At 36.7% G+C, this 18,836-nt stretch overlaps 1 protein-coding gene across 1 annotated transcript; it reads left to right on the forward strand.

Annotated features, from left to right (window-relative positions):
* The first annotated feature begins 447 nt into the window (after positions 1-447).
* Positions 448-3,034, forward strand: LOC135087281 (putative nuclease HARBI1). The gene is made up of 5 exons (XM_063982088.1): positions 448-953; positions 1,050-1,246; positions 1,474-1,612; positions 1,703-1,847; positions 2,004-3,034. Exons 1-5 carry the CDS (start codon positions 723-725, stop codon positions 2,396-2,398), a joined length of 1,107 nt encoding a protein of 368 aa, XP_063838158.1. The 5' UTR covers positions 448-722; the 3' UTR covers positions 2,399-3,034.
* The last annotated feature ends 15,802 nt before the right edge of the window (positions 3,035-18,836 follow it).

Genomic DNA, 18,836 nt, shown 5'->3' on the forward strand with positions numbered 1-18,836 from the left:
TTTCTGACTCTACCACTTTTAGCAGGTAGTACCACATTGTAGAGCACGCTGAGACCTGAACAACGAGCCCTCGCACGACCTTCTGCGACCTCGGACTCCGGAGTTACAGGCGTTTTAACATCTGGCAGCCATTTTGGGCCGCCATCTTGTTTTTGTAAAATAAGCCATAACTTTGGACAGGAGCGTCGTAGAGGGACGGGGCTTTCGTTAGCATTGAAGGCTCGACCCACCCGACTGAACCCAGGCGGCAAATTGCAAATCCGACGCGACTCTACTTTTAGTAGATCTAATAGCATTTTCGGGTAGAGCTCGCGGAGGCGTTTTCAGGGACCCGTCGCACGTCGCTCTGCGACGCACCGTTCAGGAGCTAGACTTAATCGAAGTTCACGTCGGCCATTCTGGCCGCCATATTGGAAATCTTTAAAGTCTCGCAACTTCGCTCCTGGGACACGATTCTCATGCAATCGAAAAAAGTTCACATTCGTAAAATAATTCGAAGATCGAATTTTTTTCGATTGTTACACAGTGTGTGTATTCTGAGAAGTTCACGATCGAAAAAATTCGATCGAACACCACTCGAACGCAACGAGTGCTACTGACCACTCGAAGTAGGAGTTCGTATACGAAATTAGCTGTCAAAGTCATAATCCGCCCCGTTGTGTATTGGTTTTAGCTGTGAAAAATCAAGGAAGTTTTTCTCTTTATCCAATTATAAGCTCAAAATGAACGAGGACGAATTTATCGTTGACTTCTTCGGTAACCTGCTTGAGGAGTTGGAAGCAGCGACCGTGGATCCGCCGCGGCGTAGAGTTCCGGCAAATTTGGATCCCTTTAGCTTCAGCGATGCCCAGTTTATAAAACATTTTAGGCTCACTAAAAGCCTTGTATTTGATCTCATCCAAATTATTGAGCCAGTGATTGAGCAGCGATCACGGATTGATATAAAAACCAAGGTAAAATAAACTAAAATAAAGTGTAACCTTCCTATGTCATAGAATATTATAATAATAATGTGTGCTTTATTTTTATCCACCGTACCTCTCTTGCAGGTGTTGTGTGCATTGCATTTTTTTGGAACAGGGAGCTACCAAACACCTTCAGCAAAATTAAACTGCCTAAACATTTCGCAACCATCTGCCTCCCGGTGCATCTCGGAGATAGTTGATGCTTTAAATCATCCAAATGTATTTGGTACTTGGATTCGTTTTCCAAGTACTCATCAAGAACTCCATGAAATTTCGAGAAGGTTGGTAATGGCGTAAAATTAGCTGTAGTTTTAACAGTTGTCTGAAATAGTCTAATAAGACAGATTATCTTCTTTCTTACTACATATTATTATCTACTTAAGTGAAAATTTGGATGCCTATCAATCATATAATATTAAAGTAGGGGCAGGGGAATTAATAATAAGCAATTAATCACTTATTATTAGGTTGGTTGATGCACACCTACAGCAATTTATTATGTTTCCAGCTTCTACACTGCCTATGGGTTCCCAGGGATTGTTGGTTGCATTGACTGCACCCATATTTCCATAGTTCCTCCTCAAAGACCATTTGAGGAGAGGAGCTATGTAAATAGGAAGCATTACCACTCCATCAATGCGCAATTGGTAAATATGTAGTAACATTTTCACACACTCCTGTGATATTCTAATCTGGAACTTATTTTATTAATACTTAATCATTTTATTCTTCAACAGATATGTGATTCAAACTTAAAAATATTAAATGTAAATGCTCTGTTCCCTGGAAGCACACACGATTCATATATCTGGAATAGCTCCAACGTCCTTCCTGTGATGGAACAATTATACACAAGTGGCCATCAAAGTTATCACCTTATAGGTATGTACAAATAATATTAAATGTTAACACATTATTTAAAAGTCCATGTTTAAAAGGATTTTGATCTTGCAACAAGTTCATACTGTTGTTATACTGTTAATACACCATTACATAAAATATCGCTTGATAAATTTACAATACAACAATTTATTTCAGGAGACAGTGGATATGCACTACGACCTTGGTGTCTTACGCCAATTTTACATGCCGAAGATGGATCTGCAGAACACAGATATTCAGAGGCTTTAAAAAAAGCACGATCTACGATTGAAAGATGTAACGGGGTTCTGAAAGGGAGATTTAGGTGCCTCCTTAAAGACAGGGTGTTGCATTATAAGCCAAATAAGGCAACCAAAATAATAAATGCATGTTGTGTACTGCACAATATGTGCATTGCACACAATGTCCCTGATCCTGGCATGCCTCCGGATGAGGATCTCGGAATTATTCCTCAACAACCACTATCAAGAGATGGTGAAACGTCAAGAATTTTTTTTTTAAATCAGGCACGAGTTAAACAAAATTTAATAATTAACAATTATTTTAATTAATTATGCTTGTTTATACTTCCTATGCTTGTCATTATAGTACTCTATTAATGGGAATGTATGGTAAGTAACTTGTTTCTGAATGTATTGTAACTTCCTACTTTCTTATATTTTTAAACCGGCAGTCCAGTTTGTAATGCAACACCCTGTCTTTAAGCGCTGGTAGGGCAAAAAAAGAATGAGATATGTATAGGCTTCTTAAGAGCACTTGACTGTATTCCAAATATAGGAATCATGTGCTTTATTGATTGATTGACGAATTGTAAGTACTAATTTAATTAGTCTACTATAAAAACAAAGATAATTTTGATTTGATTTATTTGCAAGTCTAGACTAGATATCAGCATGTCACTACATTGGTCATAATACTATGCATTTTTGTATACCCATTTCTATGTATAAGATACACCATACAAAAATGTGTGGTTAATTCAGAGAACTATTCCTGAATCAATAATGTACCTACACTACCTATAATCTATTGGGTAAAATGATTATGAGACATATAAAGAAAGGCAACTTAAGAGCAAAACTTCAATATTTTTACAAATCTTAAAATATTTATAGAAATTAAATATTTTAAGATTTGTAAGTACTATTTAAATAGTCTATGCAAATGGAGAAGTATGTATTTGCAAAAAAATCCTTTTGAAATAAGGATTAAGTATTTAAAAGACAAGAGTGTGTTGGTTTTACTTGCCTAGCCCTTGCATTTATGTTGTAAATGGTATTTCTTCTTGTAATAAGTGGCTGCTGTAAGTGGCAATAGTCCTATCAAACTGTATTTGTGGGATGTGAATGAAGTTTGTAAAAAAATAAAAACTTAAATATTTTTTAAGACTTTTATTCATAAATCTGTAAGTAGCAGTCGAAAGATCCAAAAAGCTATATTGATTTAACTAGGTTGGTTAGATTTAAATTTAAAAATTAACCACAATATGATATTCAATAACAATTCTAATAGGTATGTTTCATCATTTTTTAAATCAAGTCTACATATATTAGTAATTAATCAGTCTTAATTTTAACCCTTAGGTAAGAATCTTAAATGTCTAAAATAATACTTATACTGATATCACATGGAAAATCTTAAAACAAAATTAACTAGGTAAGTATATAAATATTGAGCTTTTAACTTTTAAAATCAATTATCATGAGCTCTACAATTACTACAGTTGTTTATAAATCACTTCAATGATGAATTATAAATCACCTTTATTTGTTAAGCTATTTTTTAATTACAGTCTTCATGTTTATTTATATAATTAAATTATTAAACTATTTTTAAACACAACCATAATGAGATCTAAAACACTATGCATTGATATCACTTTAATAAGTTTCAAACAAAATAAAATAAGCTAAATTAAACTCTTTTCAAACACAACAATGTACTAAAATTATAATTATACCCATAAATAACTATTATTATTTGGTTTTACTTATTTAATGCCTTGGCAATATCTGATAAAACCTGCGTTTGTTTCTCCATAATTATTAAAAAGTTTTCATAAAACTTTTTTTTAATTTTATTTTTTTCTTCGAGGCAGATACGAAGGTTTTGGGCAGCACTCAAACCTTCTTGAAGTCTTCTTTGTGCCACAGTTCTCCGTCTTCTTGGTTGGTTGGTTGGCCTTACTTGCCTTGTTGCTTCACTTGGCTCAACATTAGAGTGTGGCTCCTGTACTATTGCCACCAATGATTCCTGCGAATCAATTGTGGGTGCCACCTGTTCTATAGTCTCCAATGATTCCTGCGAATCAATTGTGGGTGCCACCTGTACTATAGTCTCCAATGATTCCTGCGAATCAATATTGGGTGGCACCTGTATCATTGTCACCAATGACTCTTGAGAATCAGTGTGACCCACCAATGAACTTTTATCGATACAGTTTATTATTAACACGTAGACTGCCAAAGTGAATTTACTAAATCGCCAAAATTGAATTTTTTGCTAATCGATGTGTAATGGCTTAAAATGAATAGTTATTGATAAAAAATATTTTTTTACAATTTATATTGATATATTTTAACAATAAAAAAAACTGTCAGCCACCCGTGCCTGACGCGGCCCGAATGGTATAAATTTCAATCACAGCGCCATGTCAAGCATTTTGTCAGGCACTAACAAAATCACGCTTCTGCGTTTTGGCGGGAACTGTCGTGCGTGTCGCATCGCTCGTGCGCAGAGCCCTCGTAAATACGATCGCTCTGTCCGGCTGCGGTCGGTCAACTGTCAAATGTCGTGTCGCTGTCGTGCAGAGTCGAGTCTTGTCGCATGTTTGATCCCTTTACCCCTCTCCTCACCCCCGTACTGATTGTTTTGAGTTGCGTTGGATTCGCGAAAGCGTGCGCGTAAAAATATTGTAGAATTACCGTAAAGTGCAAATTATAATTGATTTTGTGAAACATGGATGATTTTGATGTGTCTATAAAAGATTTGCAACTAATAGATGAATTGGAGAAGGAGTTAACTCAAAGTAATTACCAGTTGTTGAACGATCATGAATATAGTGATGAAAGTGAAGAGATTTTGCATTTATGCACTAGCAGGAAGAGGAGATATGTGATTGAAAGTGAAGATGAAGACGAAAACACGGAACAGCAGGTTAGATCACCAATTATAGAACAAAAATCAGATTTATGGTCTGAACCGGCACGTAAACAAAGACGAATTATACCTTTTACTGAGTGTTCTGGTTTAAAACCTTATAGTTTGAGAAGCTTGATGGCTCATTCAAAACCGGAAATATTTTATAGTTTGTTAGTAACAGATACGGTTTTTGAAACCATAGCTATAGAAACAAACCGCTATGCCACGCAAATGATTACAAAATTTAATTCCAAAAAGCAAATAAAAAAAGGATCCCGATTACATAGCTGGAGTGAGACAAACACTGATGAGATCAAAAGGTTTTTTGGTCTTATTTTATGGATGGGAATTGTCAAATTACCAAAACTATCTGATTATTGGTCAACGGATCCCATGATTGCACAAACTTTCCCGCGAAAAGTTATGTCTCGTAACCGATTTGAGATTTTACTACGAATGGTGCATTTTTCCAACAATGAAGATCAACCACCTGGTGACCGTTTATACAAAATTCGAAGTTTAGTAGATACTTTGAACGACAATTTTGCTGCTCACTACTACCCTAACGAAAATTTATGTATTGACGAGTCTTTGGTGCCGTTTCGAGGACGAATAATTTTCCGACAATACATCAAGTTGAAGAGACACAAATATGGCATAAAAGTATTCAAACTATGCACTAATCCCGGCTATACAGTTAAACTTCAAGTTTATTCCGGAAAAAAAGATGAAACTGAACATACAACACCCAGTAATGTTGTAATGTCTCTAATGAAAGGCTATCTACAGAAAGGCCATACGCTATTTACTGATAACTGGTATACCAGTGTAGATTTGGGGAAAAAGCTTTTGAAAGAAGACACTCACCTTGTCGGAACATTGCGAAAAAGTCGAAAGCACTTGCCTAAAGATGTAATAACTGGCAGCCTAAAGAAGGGAGAATTTCGAGCAAAGGAGAATGAAGACGGAATGACTTGTATGAAGTGGAAAGATAAACGAGATGTTTATTTGTTATCTACAAAACACTCCATTGCATTTTCGAGGACATTCAAAAGAGGCAACGAGATAATAAAACCGAAAATTGTGGTGGATTATAATAATGCTAAAGCATCTGTAGATCTTTCAGATCAGATGATTGCCTACTCGACACCACTTCGAAAAACTGTTAAGTGGCACAGAAAACTAGCTATTGAATTGCTGTTGAATACAGCTTTGCTCAATTCTCATATAATCTATCAAGAAACCACGAAGTCCAAAATGGGAATAGTAGATTACAGGAAAATGATATGCAAATACCTCACGGAATCAGGTAAAGAAAACTGCGAACCGGAAGTGTCATTGACACGAAATAAAAGGCAAAAGCATGAGTTGGCTAAAAAAGAAGGGATGGTGAGAAAAGTAAGAAAATATTGCTCGAGATGCTATAAAATAAATGTAGATAATTTTGACAGAATATACGCTAGAAGAAAGACAAAGCAAGTTATAACTTACTGTCTTCAATGCCCTAATCAGCCTCATTTTTGTTTGGAATGTTTTAATTTAGTACACAAATATTAATTTTAATAATTATGCGGAATAATAATTCTGAATATATTGTAAAATTGTGATTTTATTAACGTAAATAAATAATTTCAAATATTTATCGTGTTTTTACTAAAGTTTTCATTCAAACCTGTCTAATTTTTTATTTAGGTACAAGAGTTGCAGGCCATGCTGAACATACTTTGTTGGAGGCCACGTCAGTCATTATAAATAGGAAGTAACGCATTAAACGTGCCAGGCGGCCTACTGCGGTCGTTTGATTTAGATGCTTCACTGTCAGGCTCCAGTGACTGACATGGCCCGAATAGGTTGCATGTTTGTCAGTCACCGGTGACTGTCATGGCAGTCTACGTGTTAAGTTTTCCTCCGTGGTAGGTGGAGGAGGAGGTGGACCACCACCAGTTAGGTTGGCCTGACGACGTATTGAGATAAATTTTTTCTTTGCATTGGCCTTTCTGTCCTGCCATGTCTGAAAAGAATAAAAATAATAAACAACTTGTACACAACTTAAACTGCCCAATAATACAGTCGAGGATGTCTGAACAGACTTACCTTGCGCCACCCCTCCCAAGACTTTTTTGCTCCTGTGATGGAGTTGAGTTCTTCACTAATCTGAATCCATCTCTTTTTGGACTCTGATTTTGTAAAACTCGAGGAAAACTTCCCGGATTTTAATTCTTGGTCAGCCTCAATTAGCTGAATGAGGCGGAGCTTTTGCTCCGCACTAGCAAATTGTTTTGAGGCCCTATTTTCCATATTTAGTAAGTTTAAAAAACTGAATCAACAAGTTTGAACTAAATCGGTTTTCTGCTTTTTTGTTCAATGATGACATTGACTGACAGTAGTGACATTAACCATTTCACACGTTTCATTACATTCAATACACATATTGAAAGATTTAAAGTTGAACCTTTAAAACTTTATATTTTGTGATACTACATTTTACTTATACAATAATACGTGTTAAATTATAAAAATAAACGGATTTTGTATTTTAATTTCACTAAATAAAGGCAATTATCATAAGGAAGTTAGAGCGTTTTTAAAAACGCCGAAACGGAACGTAACATATTGTCTATGCTACATTCGATTGGATAGTTCGAATGGTAATAATTCTATTGGTGCTGAGAATACGAGTTTGTGGAAACAATCGAACTTTTCAGTAGAACGGACAAGTTCGTATACGAATTATCACACGGAAAAATATCTATTGCATGAGAATCGTGTCCCTGGTGGTCGTAGCGCGACGGGGTTTTGGGTGAATATAAGCCCACAGCTAGGCCTACAGGAAGGCGTGCAGCGCGTTGCTCTAGGTAGAGTCAATCTCTACATTTAATTTTATTTTTGTGTTTTTAATTTTAAATTTTATTTTATTGTTAAGGTATTTTGTATTAAGTAGCTATAGGGACAATAGAGGGCCTAATTTGAGGACTCTACATAAAAACTGACATAGCAAAAATTAATTTTGTAACTTTAAGATAAAGATTTTTTACTTGACATACCAATTGTAGACATCCGGGTGAGCATCCTCGCTGGAACAGACACGTAGGTAGAGCGCGACCTGAAAGAAAATAAAAGGTTAGTACAAGTAGCAGATACACACATACACACACACATACACACTAGCATACACATATACACACACATTCACACACACTTACATAAACATACAACTATACAGGGTGTTAGGTAAATGGGTATATGAGCCGACACTAGCCCATGTTAACATGGGCATATAGATGGTATGGTGAAGTCAGAAAATTGATATCTTCATTTTAATTATTTTAATTTTCATACAAATCGGATTTTATAAAAAAAATTTTGTATGAAAATTAAAAAAATTAAAATTATGATATCAAATTTCTAACTTCACCATACCATTTATATGCCCATGTTAACATGGGCTAGTGTCGGCTCATATACCCATTTACCAAACATCCTGTATACATACACACACATACACTCGTACACGCACGCACACACATACATAAACATTCACACTCACACAAAATAATAAATAGTTACATACTCTACCATACTTACCCTACCTGTCCCTTAGACACACGTGAACCGAGTTTTTTGACCGGTACACCTAGATTTAAGACTCGGCTGTTTTCAGTGCCTTTTATAGTTAATTTATTTACCCTATTTATTATTTTAATTTGTTTTAATTTTACTTTATTTTATTTTACATTATTTCATTTTATTTTATTTTACCTTACTGTGTCCGTGTTTTTACGACCGGTCTACTTTGTAGGCACTGATTTTAACCATTTTATACTTAATTTTTAAATTTTGATGAGGCTCTCCCCCCATTAAAATGTTTGCCATGACCCACACCCCGCACAAAAAGACGGCTGAACAGCCGACCACATCCCCAACCGGTGACAAGGAGAGGGCAGGACCCTCACCTACCAGTAAGACTGCAGTCTCCAGCGTGAGACGGTGTATAGGAGAAGGAGAAAATGCGAAGGTAGATCCAAAACCGAGCACCTCAGTGACACAGGCTCACTCGCAGCTAATAAATTAAAATAAAATTCATTTATTTTTGCAAATAGGCTTTTAGAAAGCACTTTTACACGTCCCAATATTAACCCTACCACTGCTTCGGGACAATAAATGGGCCAGTGCTGAGAAGAAGCAGCGCAAGAAACTCAGTCACTATTGTCAGCCTCCTTTTCAAGGGTTTACAGTCTTTAAAATATACAAAACTAGCTTTCCGCCCGCGGCTTCGCCCGCGTGGAATTTTGTCTGTCACAGAAAAACTTTATCGCGCGCGTCCCTGTTTCAAAAACCGGGATAAAAACTATCCTATGTTCTTTCCCGGGACTCAAACTATCTCTATGCCAAATTTCATCAAAATCGGTTGCGAGGTTTAAGCGGGAAAGCGTAACAGACAGACAGACAGACAGAGTTACTTTCGCATTTATAATATTAGTTGGGATATAGTCATAAGTATTGATGCGAGCTAGGTAGTTAAACATTCCAAACATTTTTATCTTTTATATAATCATCAACTTTATAGTAGCCCTTTTTCATTTAAGGTGCTTTTGATATGTGCTTTAAATTTATGAATGGGCAATTCTACAACAGTCTGTGGTAATTTATTGAAAAGTTTAATACATTTCCCCATAAATGAATTACCAATCTTGTCCCCATAAATGAATTACCAATTTGGAACGGCAAGTTTATTTTTGTTTCTTGTATTGAACTTGTGTAAATCACTCTTTCTAGTAAATTGCTCTATACAGGGTGTTTCTTGTAAGGTGTCAAGCCGAAGGCAGGTGACAGGTGAGGGCTAGACCTATCGATTTCACCCCCATGTATGTTCTACGATTTTTCGTAGTTTAGAAGTTATCGTTAGTTTTGTGAATTTTTCAAATTTTATGACCAAGTAGGCTTTAAATTTTTTTATCTTTTTTTTGGGTTGACTTTTCTCAGATTTCTTTTTTTTGACAGATTCCCTATTAATTGCAGATGTTTGAAAAAAATAATCACCTTCCTATCCTTGATGCAAGATATAAAATTTTTGCTAGAAACATAAAAAATATGCTTTTAGCAGAACATTCTAAAATTTTCAACTTAAAAGTTTGAAAAAAAAAAAGAACTTCCATAGGTCCAAAATAATTTTAAAAACTGCGCAGTTTTCTGAACTTTCATAATAACACAAAAAAACATGTACTTAATAGGCCATTTTTTTCTGTAATCGCTCTATTAAAGTGGTAAGTCGGAAATTCCGTTACATGTTTTTGACTTTCTTAGGACTAACTAATGTTTTCAATCCCCTTAGTTTACGTTACGTAGAACACATTTAGAGACAATAACTGAACAGAACATTTTTTTATAAAAGTGTGAGAGAAAGGGAAAGAGTTTGTGTGTGTGTGCGTGCGTGTGCGTGCGTGCGCGAGCGCGTGTGTGTGTGTGTGTGTGTGTGTGTGTGTGTGTGAGTGTGTGTGTGAGAGAGAGAGAGAGAGAGAGAAGGGTGTAATGATTTAATTTAAAGTAAATGTTCAAAATGTCCGCCGTTGACCTGAATGCACATTCGACAACGACGCAAAAAATTCTTCGTAAATTTCCGTACCGCGCGGGAATAACTTGACATGTCATTATTGCGTACTTTTCAGGGGAGCGATTTTAAAGTTTAGAGTTCCCTGGTAAATCGCAATTAATGATAATTGATATTTTTATGATTGAAATAAGCTAATTTGATGCATATCTTTCGATTGGCGTAAGAATTTGATTAAATTATCTTCTTAATCTATTAAAAAAAAGACTTGTCAAGTTGTGTACCGACGACTTGTCAAGTTATTCACCAAAGAAAAACAAATATTTAAGGTGTAAAAATTGGATTTAAGTTAATTATTTTGAATGAAGTTTAAGTAAAAAAACAAAACATAAAAATAGAACATAGTTTTATCACTTTTGCAATGAAATAGTAGCAAATTTATTAGAAAAATCAAATATAATCGCAGATTATGATCGCTTTTGATCAGGTAATTGTACGTTTACTTAAAATTTAAAAAAAGACAAATAAAAGAACAAAAGCCATGCTTCATAACAAGCACAATTAATTTTAATTATTTTAAGCTTACCATTAAGCTTAAAATAATTAAAATTAGCTGGGTACATTTTTGCGTAAGGTCGACACGCCCTTTCGCGTCCACCGTCCAGTTCACGTCCAAATAATGGATCACTCTAGAACGAAAACTATTGCTATGATTCCCTGAATGTATGACACGTAAACCCACATTAAAAAAATCTTATAGCATGCTACCGTTTTTGCCAAAAATAAATCCCACATGAGCAGGTGCGCGTTTCAAGTAAAGTTTTTAATATATTTAGGTCTACTTTGGGATTTACCGCAGTCTTTAAGCCTTAACCATGAACCATACAATACGGATAATGATATCGGTGATTGTACTTTATTAAATGACACTTAAAATAAGGTGGATGCGAATTTACTACAATGCAATTTCCACTTTGCGTCAGAAGTGATGGCGGTCTGGTCTAACTGGGTCTAAGATATTAAAATATACAAAACAATGCATGTTTTATATCATGTAAAACGTTATTTACATGACGTATCGAACACAAAGATTTTTTTCAGTACTTATGCCTTTTCCTGGACGCTAATGCACGCTCTTAATGTAGCTTACCCTTGTGATAGCCAATTTGCGTCCACATTATCACGACTATTTTCTAAATACAGACGTTGTAAATAATATTAAAAAGCAAACTGTACCTAGAGAGGATACCAATATACCATATTGCAAATGGAGCCATACTATTGAAATTTCAAAAAATGAAATAAATCAAAATATATGTATGTTTATAATTATTAAGTGTGATACCTAAATATTTTGAATAGCAATTAGTAAGATTTTATTTATATTTTTTATTTCCATGCTGTTATTAATTATTAGTGATTTTGAATGCATTTTTCTATATTTTATTAATATTACAAAGATAATATTAAAACTTCTAATGGTTTAGAGCAAGTTTAATAATACTATACTTATAAAAACTAAAGGGAGCATAATGACAACAATTTTTCGTTCAAAATGATTACGAAAAATTGTATATTATTTTTATTCCTCAAATCTACCAACTCACTAAATGGACGAGATCTGGCGTATCGACCCTACTTACTCTTACCTCATCATTATTCCTAAATAATGTCATTGAAGTCAAATAGACTATAAAAATAAAATTATCCGGAACTTAAAATTGACCTAAAAGTTTATTATTAGATTTTTTACTTAAATTCTGTTGTCAAACGAAATATTAGTCTGTTATGAAAAAACATTAGTAGATAGTACCTACCTATTGACTAAACTTATCCTTCTTCTTTCAACTTGCTATTTAAACGTTAATTTAGTTTTAAACTATTGAAAATAGTAATAAAAGTAATAATTAACGCTTAATATATTAAAAAAATATTTTCAGGGGTTGGTAAGTAAAAAATATTTAAAGACGCTCGAAATCCTGACAATGTTATATTTTAACAACTGCTAATGACACATATAAAAATATGATTATACGAAGGTAATAGCTGGATAACTCCAAATATCCAAACTCTTGACTGCGTGCATAACAAGACAACTGCACATATCATGGATGTGTTTAGTACTCAGAGGGGATCATAACTTGATAACTGTTTTTGTCAAATTAAAAACGAAAATCCATAAATGTATAAGTCGAGATGTTAATAAATACATATTCTGACATACATTGATAAATCGAAATATAAATGTTTGTAAGAATAATATTCATTGGATATATCGTTATGTCAAATATTTATTGCCTAAATTAGAGATATTTACTTATGAAAAAGAGCTGTATTTCAAGTATTTTTGGGTATTTCGAGTTGAGTTTTTTATACCAGTAGGGTATAAGGTAGAGGAAGCGCTTAAGCTAATAAAAAAAAAAAGTGCAGGTCGAGATGTCAAGTTATTCCCGCGCGGTACGGATTTACAAAAGCTTCTTCTTGCATTCTAATGTGGTTTTGTGCTTCAGTCAGCTTTGTCCGCAGTTCATCAATATTTTCATATTCCCTGTTGTATACCAGATGAAGGTATACAACAGGGACAGCTTCCTCGTTGTGGATAAAAAAAATGTTCTTTTCAGTTATTGTCTCTAAATGTGTTCTACATAACGTAAACTTAGGGATTGCAAACATCAGTTAGTCCTAAGAAAGACAAAAACATGTAACGGAATCTCCGACTTACCACTTTAGTGGAGCGATTACAGAAAATAATGGCCTATTAAGTACATGTTTTTTTGTGTTATTATGAAAGTTCAGAAAACTGCGCAGTTTTTAAAATTATTTTGGACCTATGGAAGTTCTTTTTTTTTTCCAACTTTTAAGTTTAAAATTTTAGAATGTTCTGCTAAAAGCATATTTTTTATGTTTCTAGCAAAAATTTTGTATCTTGCATCAAAGATAGGAAGGTGATTATTTTTTTCAAACATCTGCAATTAATAGGGAATCTGTCAAAAAAAAGAAATCTGAGAAGTCAACCTAAAAAAAAGATAAAAATTTTTAAAGCCTACTAGGTCATAAAATTTGAAAAAATCACAAAATTAACGATAACTTCTAAACTAAGAAAAATCGTAGAACATTACATGGGGGTGAAATCGATAGGTCTAGCCCTCACCTATCACCTGCCTTTGGCTTGACACCTTACAAGAAACACCCTGTATTTTTGCGAACATATAAAAGGTTTTCATAAATGAACTGTGAAGCTACTGTTAGTATATTAATATCCTTAAAGAATTCTCTCAAGGAAAATCGGGGTCCAAGGTTATAAATGGCCCGCACTGCTCTCTTCTGCAGAACAAACACAGTTTCAATGTCCGCAGCTGAGCCCCACAACAATATGCCGTATGACATTATACTGTGAAAATAGCTAAAATAAACTAGCCTTGCCGTTTCAATATCAGTTAATTGCCTTATCTTTCTCACTGCAAAAGCAGCTGAACTGAGCCTTGCTGACAAGGTTTCAATATGAGGACCCCACTGAAGTTTAGAGTCTAAAGTGATTCCTAAGAATGTTGTGGAACTTATGCTATTTAATGGTTCATTCTTCACCATCAATTGTGTGGGAACCTGCCTCACATTAGGTAAGGTAAATTTAATGCACTTAGTTTTGTTTGCATTTAACAATAAGTTGTTACCAGTAAACCAATGCAAAACCCGTGAGAGTGTGTCATTTATATCATCAAGGTTTACTTTACCTCTATCAACTTTGAAAATGAGAGATGTGTCATCAGCAAATAACACAATATCACATAGATCTTTTACAAAGTAGGTAAGGTCATTAATATAAATAAGAAATAGCAAAGGTCCCAATATCGATCCCTGCGGCACACCCATGGTAAGAGGTGCTCCAGAAGACTCAGTTCCATTAATACAAACTTTTTGATTTCTCCCTGTGAGATACGAGTTCAACAGATCAAGTGCCTCATCCGAAACACCATAATGTCGCAATTTTTTTAGTAAGGTTTGGTGGTCTACACAATCAAACGCTTTTGATAAGTCACAAAAAATACCAACAGCGTCTTTTTTACTCTCCCAAGCATCAAAGACGTGTTTCAGTAGTGCTACTCCAGCGTCGTAATAAGCATTTCTCCGCCCATGAAAGCTGCCACAAAAGCCACAAACCAGCCGAAGCCAAAGCAGAAGCCGGTACCCCTGACTGACCCACGATCGACCACGCGTAGGACTTCTGTGGATGCTCCAGTGGCAGCCACGAAGTCATCGCCAGCTGAAAAACCCAAGGGTAAGGTTCAGGAGGGTCGCGTTTGGCTCGTAAAGGCCAAAACGCATGTGACTGAGTCTCGAAATCTGCGAGGTGACCTGAAGGAGGAACTACTGACGGCGGTAGACAAACTCTACCAACTTCTAAAGGAGACAGTGGCTGAACTTGAAGATGAAAAGAGGAAAAACGGGGAAACAAAGGACAAGGGGAAGGAAGAAGAAGGAAGGAAGAAGAAGGAAGGAAGAAGGATGATAGAGTAGAAGGAAAACATCAGGATAGCGAGGCTGTAGATTGTAGAGCACAACAAGAAGAGATGTTCAGACTCCTAAGAGAGCAGAGTGCCAAGATTGACCAAACTAATCTCGAATTGATAAAGCTCAGGGAGTCTGTCGATCACAGCCAAGCAGTAGCAGCTACCCAGAGAGCGTCTTACGCCCAAGTCGTAGCTGACCAGAACAGAAGACAGGGGAGCGATAGGAGCTCTTTACACTCCATCGTCGTCACTTCTCGCGATGAGGCTAAGGACAGCGAAGAGGTCCTGAAAGAGGTCCGCCAGGCTGTCAACGCCAAAGACGGCTGGGTGACTGTAGAGAGGGTGAGGAGGGTGAAGGACAGGAAGGTCATATTAGGATGCAGAACAATCGAGGAACGCCAGAAGGTTCAGGAGCGGTTGAAGAGTGCAGGAGATCGGCTGCTTGTCGAAGAAATGAAAAACCAGGACCCGATGCTGGCCCTCAAGGATGTACTATCGTACAACAGCAATGACGATGTCATCGCAGCCTTGAGGAACCAGAACGGAGGGGTTTTCCACGGCCTCGACAAGGCAGACGATAGGGTAGAGTTCAAGTTTCGCCGGAAAGCGAGGAACCCGCTCATGAGCCACGTCATACTTAGAGTGTCACCACAGATATATAACCGCATGATGCACAACGGCACGGTCCACATTGACATGCAGAGGGTGAGGGTCGAAGACCAATCCCCCCTGGTACAATGTTCGATGTGCCTGGCATACGGACACAACAGACGCTTCTGTAAGGAGACCGTGCCGAGGTGCAGTCATTGTGGTGGAGCGCACATGCGCAGTGAATGTGCAGAGTGGTTGGCAACGGCGGCACCAACGTGTTGCAACTGCGTAGCGGCCAAAGTTGACACTTCGACGGAGCATAACGCCTTTAGCTCTGAGTGCCCTGTGCGTAGGAGGTGGGAGGCACTGGCTAGAGCTAAAGTAGCGTATTGCTAAGGGCAACGATGGCGTTTCCGGGGCAGGCAGCCCCGCCAGAGGATATACAGCAGCCCAAGCAAACCTCCAGAGGAAGGAACTGGCAACCCTCGAACTCATGATTGAGGCCAGTGAGTAGTAGGGAATTGGGTTCTCTGGCTCACGGTCGTTCAACATAATCAGAGTTTTAGTTTTCAGTCTAAGTGAATCGTTCAACTATAGAGCGCTCTCGAGAGGCGCTTTACAGCGCCTCTTAAGCGCGCAACGAGTTGTTGTTGTTGTTGGTTAAATATTGTCGCCAAGATTGAGTGGCAGACGTTTCAATAATGTTACTGTAATGACCGGTATAGGTCAAACACAAGTAGTCAGCACAGAATACATTTTATGTTGTGTAATGATTAACGATCGAATTGGAGGAATGCCCATCAGTCGAGTGCCAATTGATTAGTAATAACGATGATTTGAGTAATGATATTAGTGATGTAGAGGCCACTGAGTGATAGTCACAGGGATGACTACCACTATGTTCGTAATCACAGGGATGATTGCGATGTGTGATGTAATCACAGGGATGATTACATAATTTTGACTTGATGACGGACCATAGACTTTCGACTTATGACGATATCGTGATCACAGGGATGATTGCGATTAGTAATGTAGTCACAGGGATGATTACATTATTTTGGAACCTATAGTCACAGGGATGACTTGGGGTGTAGTGTGCAGTTACAGGGATAATTGCAATAGTAGTCACAGGGATGATTACTTTATTTTGAAACCTATAGTCACAGGGATGACTTGGGTATTGTGCAGTTACAGGGATAATTGCAATAGTAGTCACAGGGATGATTACTTTATTTTGAAACCTATAGTCACAGGGATGATTACTAGTGATTGTTACAGGGATAACATTCACTCATTTTGAGAGTCACAGGGATGGCTTTCAAAGTTGTGGCACTTACATACCTACTATTCATGATGATTTCTTTAAATTTGACTAAAAGGCACTTGTACTTTTTGGCTTTTCTCTAGTATTTTCGTTAAAGTACGATTTATAGGACAAAGGTAGTTTTCAGTTGATGAATTTTCATGTTTTACCATCTGGTAGAAGGTAGTTGTTTGCCAATTAGTATTACGTCCAAGCGAGTGATAATTTAATCTTAATTCAAAATAATTTTTGGTTTGGCTCAGTGGTACAAATGGTATCAAAAAAAGGGGGCCGTTAAGAACATGCAATAAATTACGTCACGTGCTCAATCACGCGTGACCTCAGCTGAGTTTACAATGAATGAAGATGTTATTGTAAATTATTTGGTTCCTAGGTGGTAGGTTAACCGCTGATGTGAATATTATCGATACGGACGTACGTGACGGATGTAAATAGACTAAAACTATTAGAATTGCTTAAATAGACTTCCTGAATTCCTTGTCGGTTTACCTTGTAGGTACTCGTTTAGTAGAATACGGGCGGTGAGCTTAAAATAAGATTTCATCTTAGGAAACTAGCAGCCTTGCCACTTTGCACTTGCGTACCTACTATTCATGATCAATTGAGAAGAATGCCATAGGGTTATGTACCAGTCTAAAGTTGAAGTCGAGGTACATGCTGATCACAGTTGTGGTGATGATGATTATTTTTCTGTAATGGGAACTCGATTTTGCTCTTGAGCCGTAAATCGTGGTGTGTAGTCGGTGAGTGATGCACACGGTGGCAGAGGACGTGGTCTTGGTAGACCGTAGTGTGTAGTCCGTGGGTGATGCACACAGTGTTGTGATGGTACTTAATGGTACAGTTTCAGTAATGGTGATTACTGTGGCATATGGAGATACTCGAGTGTCCTACGAATTTATTAGTGACTAAGATTATTGAAGTGTTGAAGTTAATGATCATGTTACATAGCCCTGGCTACTTCTATGTTCTTAAAAAGTGTCGATTTTAGAAAATAATTAGAATTGAGTTAGTTTACTTTCATGTTTTAATAGCAGTGATTATGGTAGCGATTGGTAGTGTAATTATGAACATTGGATTGCAATGAAATTAGAACGCCTGAGGTAGACGTGTCTAATGTAGTACAAAAATGCTAGATAAAGTATTTGGTAGATGAGTGTACTTGATGGAGGTACATTGCTTTTTCATGGATGATAATGAATCCCCTACATTCATATGGAGATGGACCTTAAACCAGTTGAAGGATTAGTCGATCAAAGCTCAATTATTTTAAAGTTCTTTTTCTCAGTATCGTAGTATGCAAGTCACTCAGATTGCTTGCATCTCCCGTGCATTCGTAGTCGTAAGCGTAAATCGGGCTTGATTTCCCGTAGCAGTGCGGCCATGACTGTGAATGGCATGCGTTTGGCGGGGAGGTATAAACGATCGCTGTGTGTCCACCGGATTGTTTGTATTCGGGTACCGGAGGGAGGTAGCCCATGATTGTGTTTTATTTGGGCACTGGATGAAAGTAGCCCATGATGTGTTGTATTCGGGTACCGGATGGAGGTAGCCCATGTTTGTGATATGGTGTAAGAAACAATCGGATGGAGATGAAGAGTATTGTTTACTGCTTTGCTGACCTTAGTTATTATGATGTAGTTTATTGAGATTTGATGGACCTTAATCTCTATTGTGTTTTGATAATGTATCAAGCGATCGCTAGGTACATAGTAGCGTACGTGTGGTACGTGTCTCGCTGTATCGCACCTGCCGCGTTTCCGAATAGTCATCCGTTAAAATCTAACTGATCGTTGATTATTTCGTATTAAATTCTAATTGATTGTGGGAATAGACGTCTATTCTGCAAATAGAGACTAATATTTCGAGTTTTC

Source organism: Ostrinia nubilalis (genome assembly GCF_963855985.1).
Source record: "Ostrinia nubilalis chromosome W unlocalized genomic scaffold, ilOstNubi1.1 SUPER_W_unloc_1, whole genome shotgun sequence".
Lineage (NCBI taxonomy): Eukaryota > Metazoa > Arthropoda > Insecta > Lepidoptera > Crambidae > Ostrinia > Ostrinia nubilalis.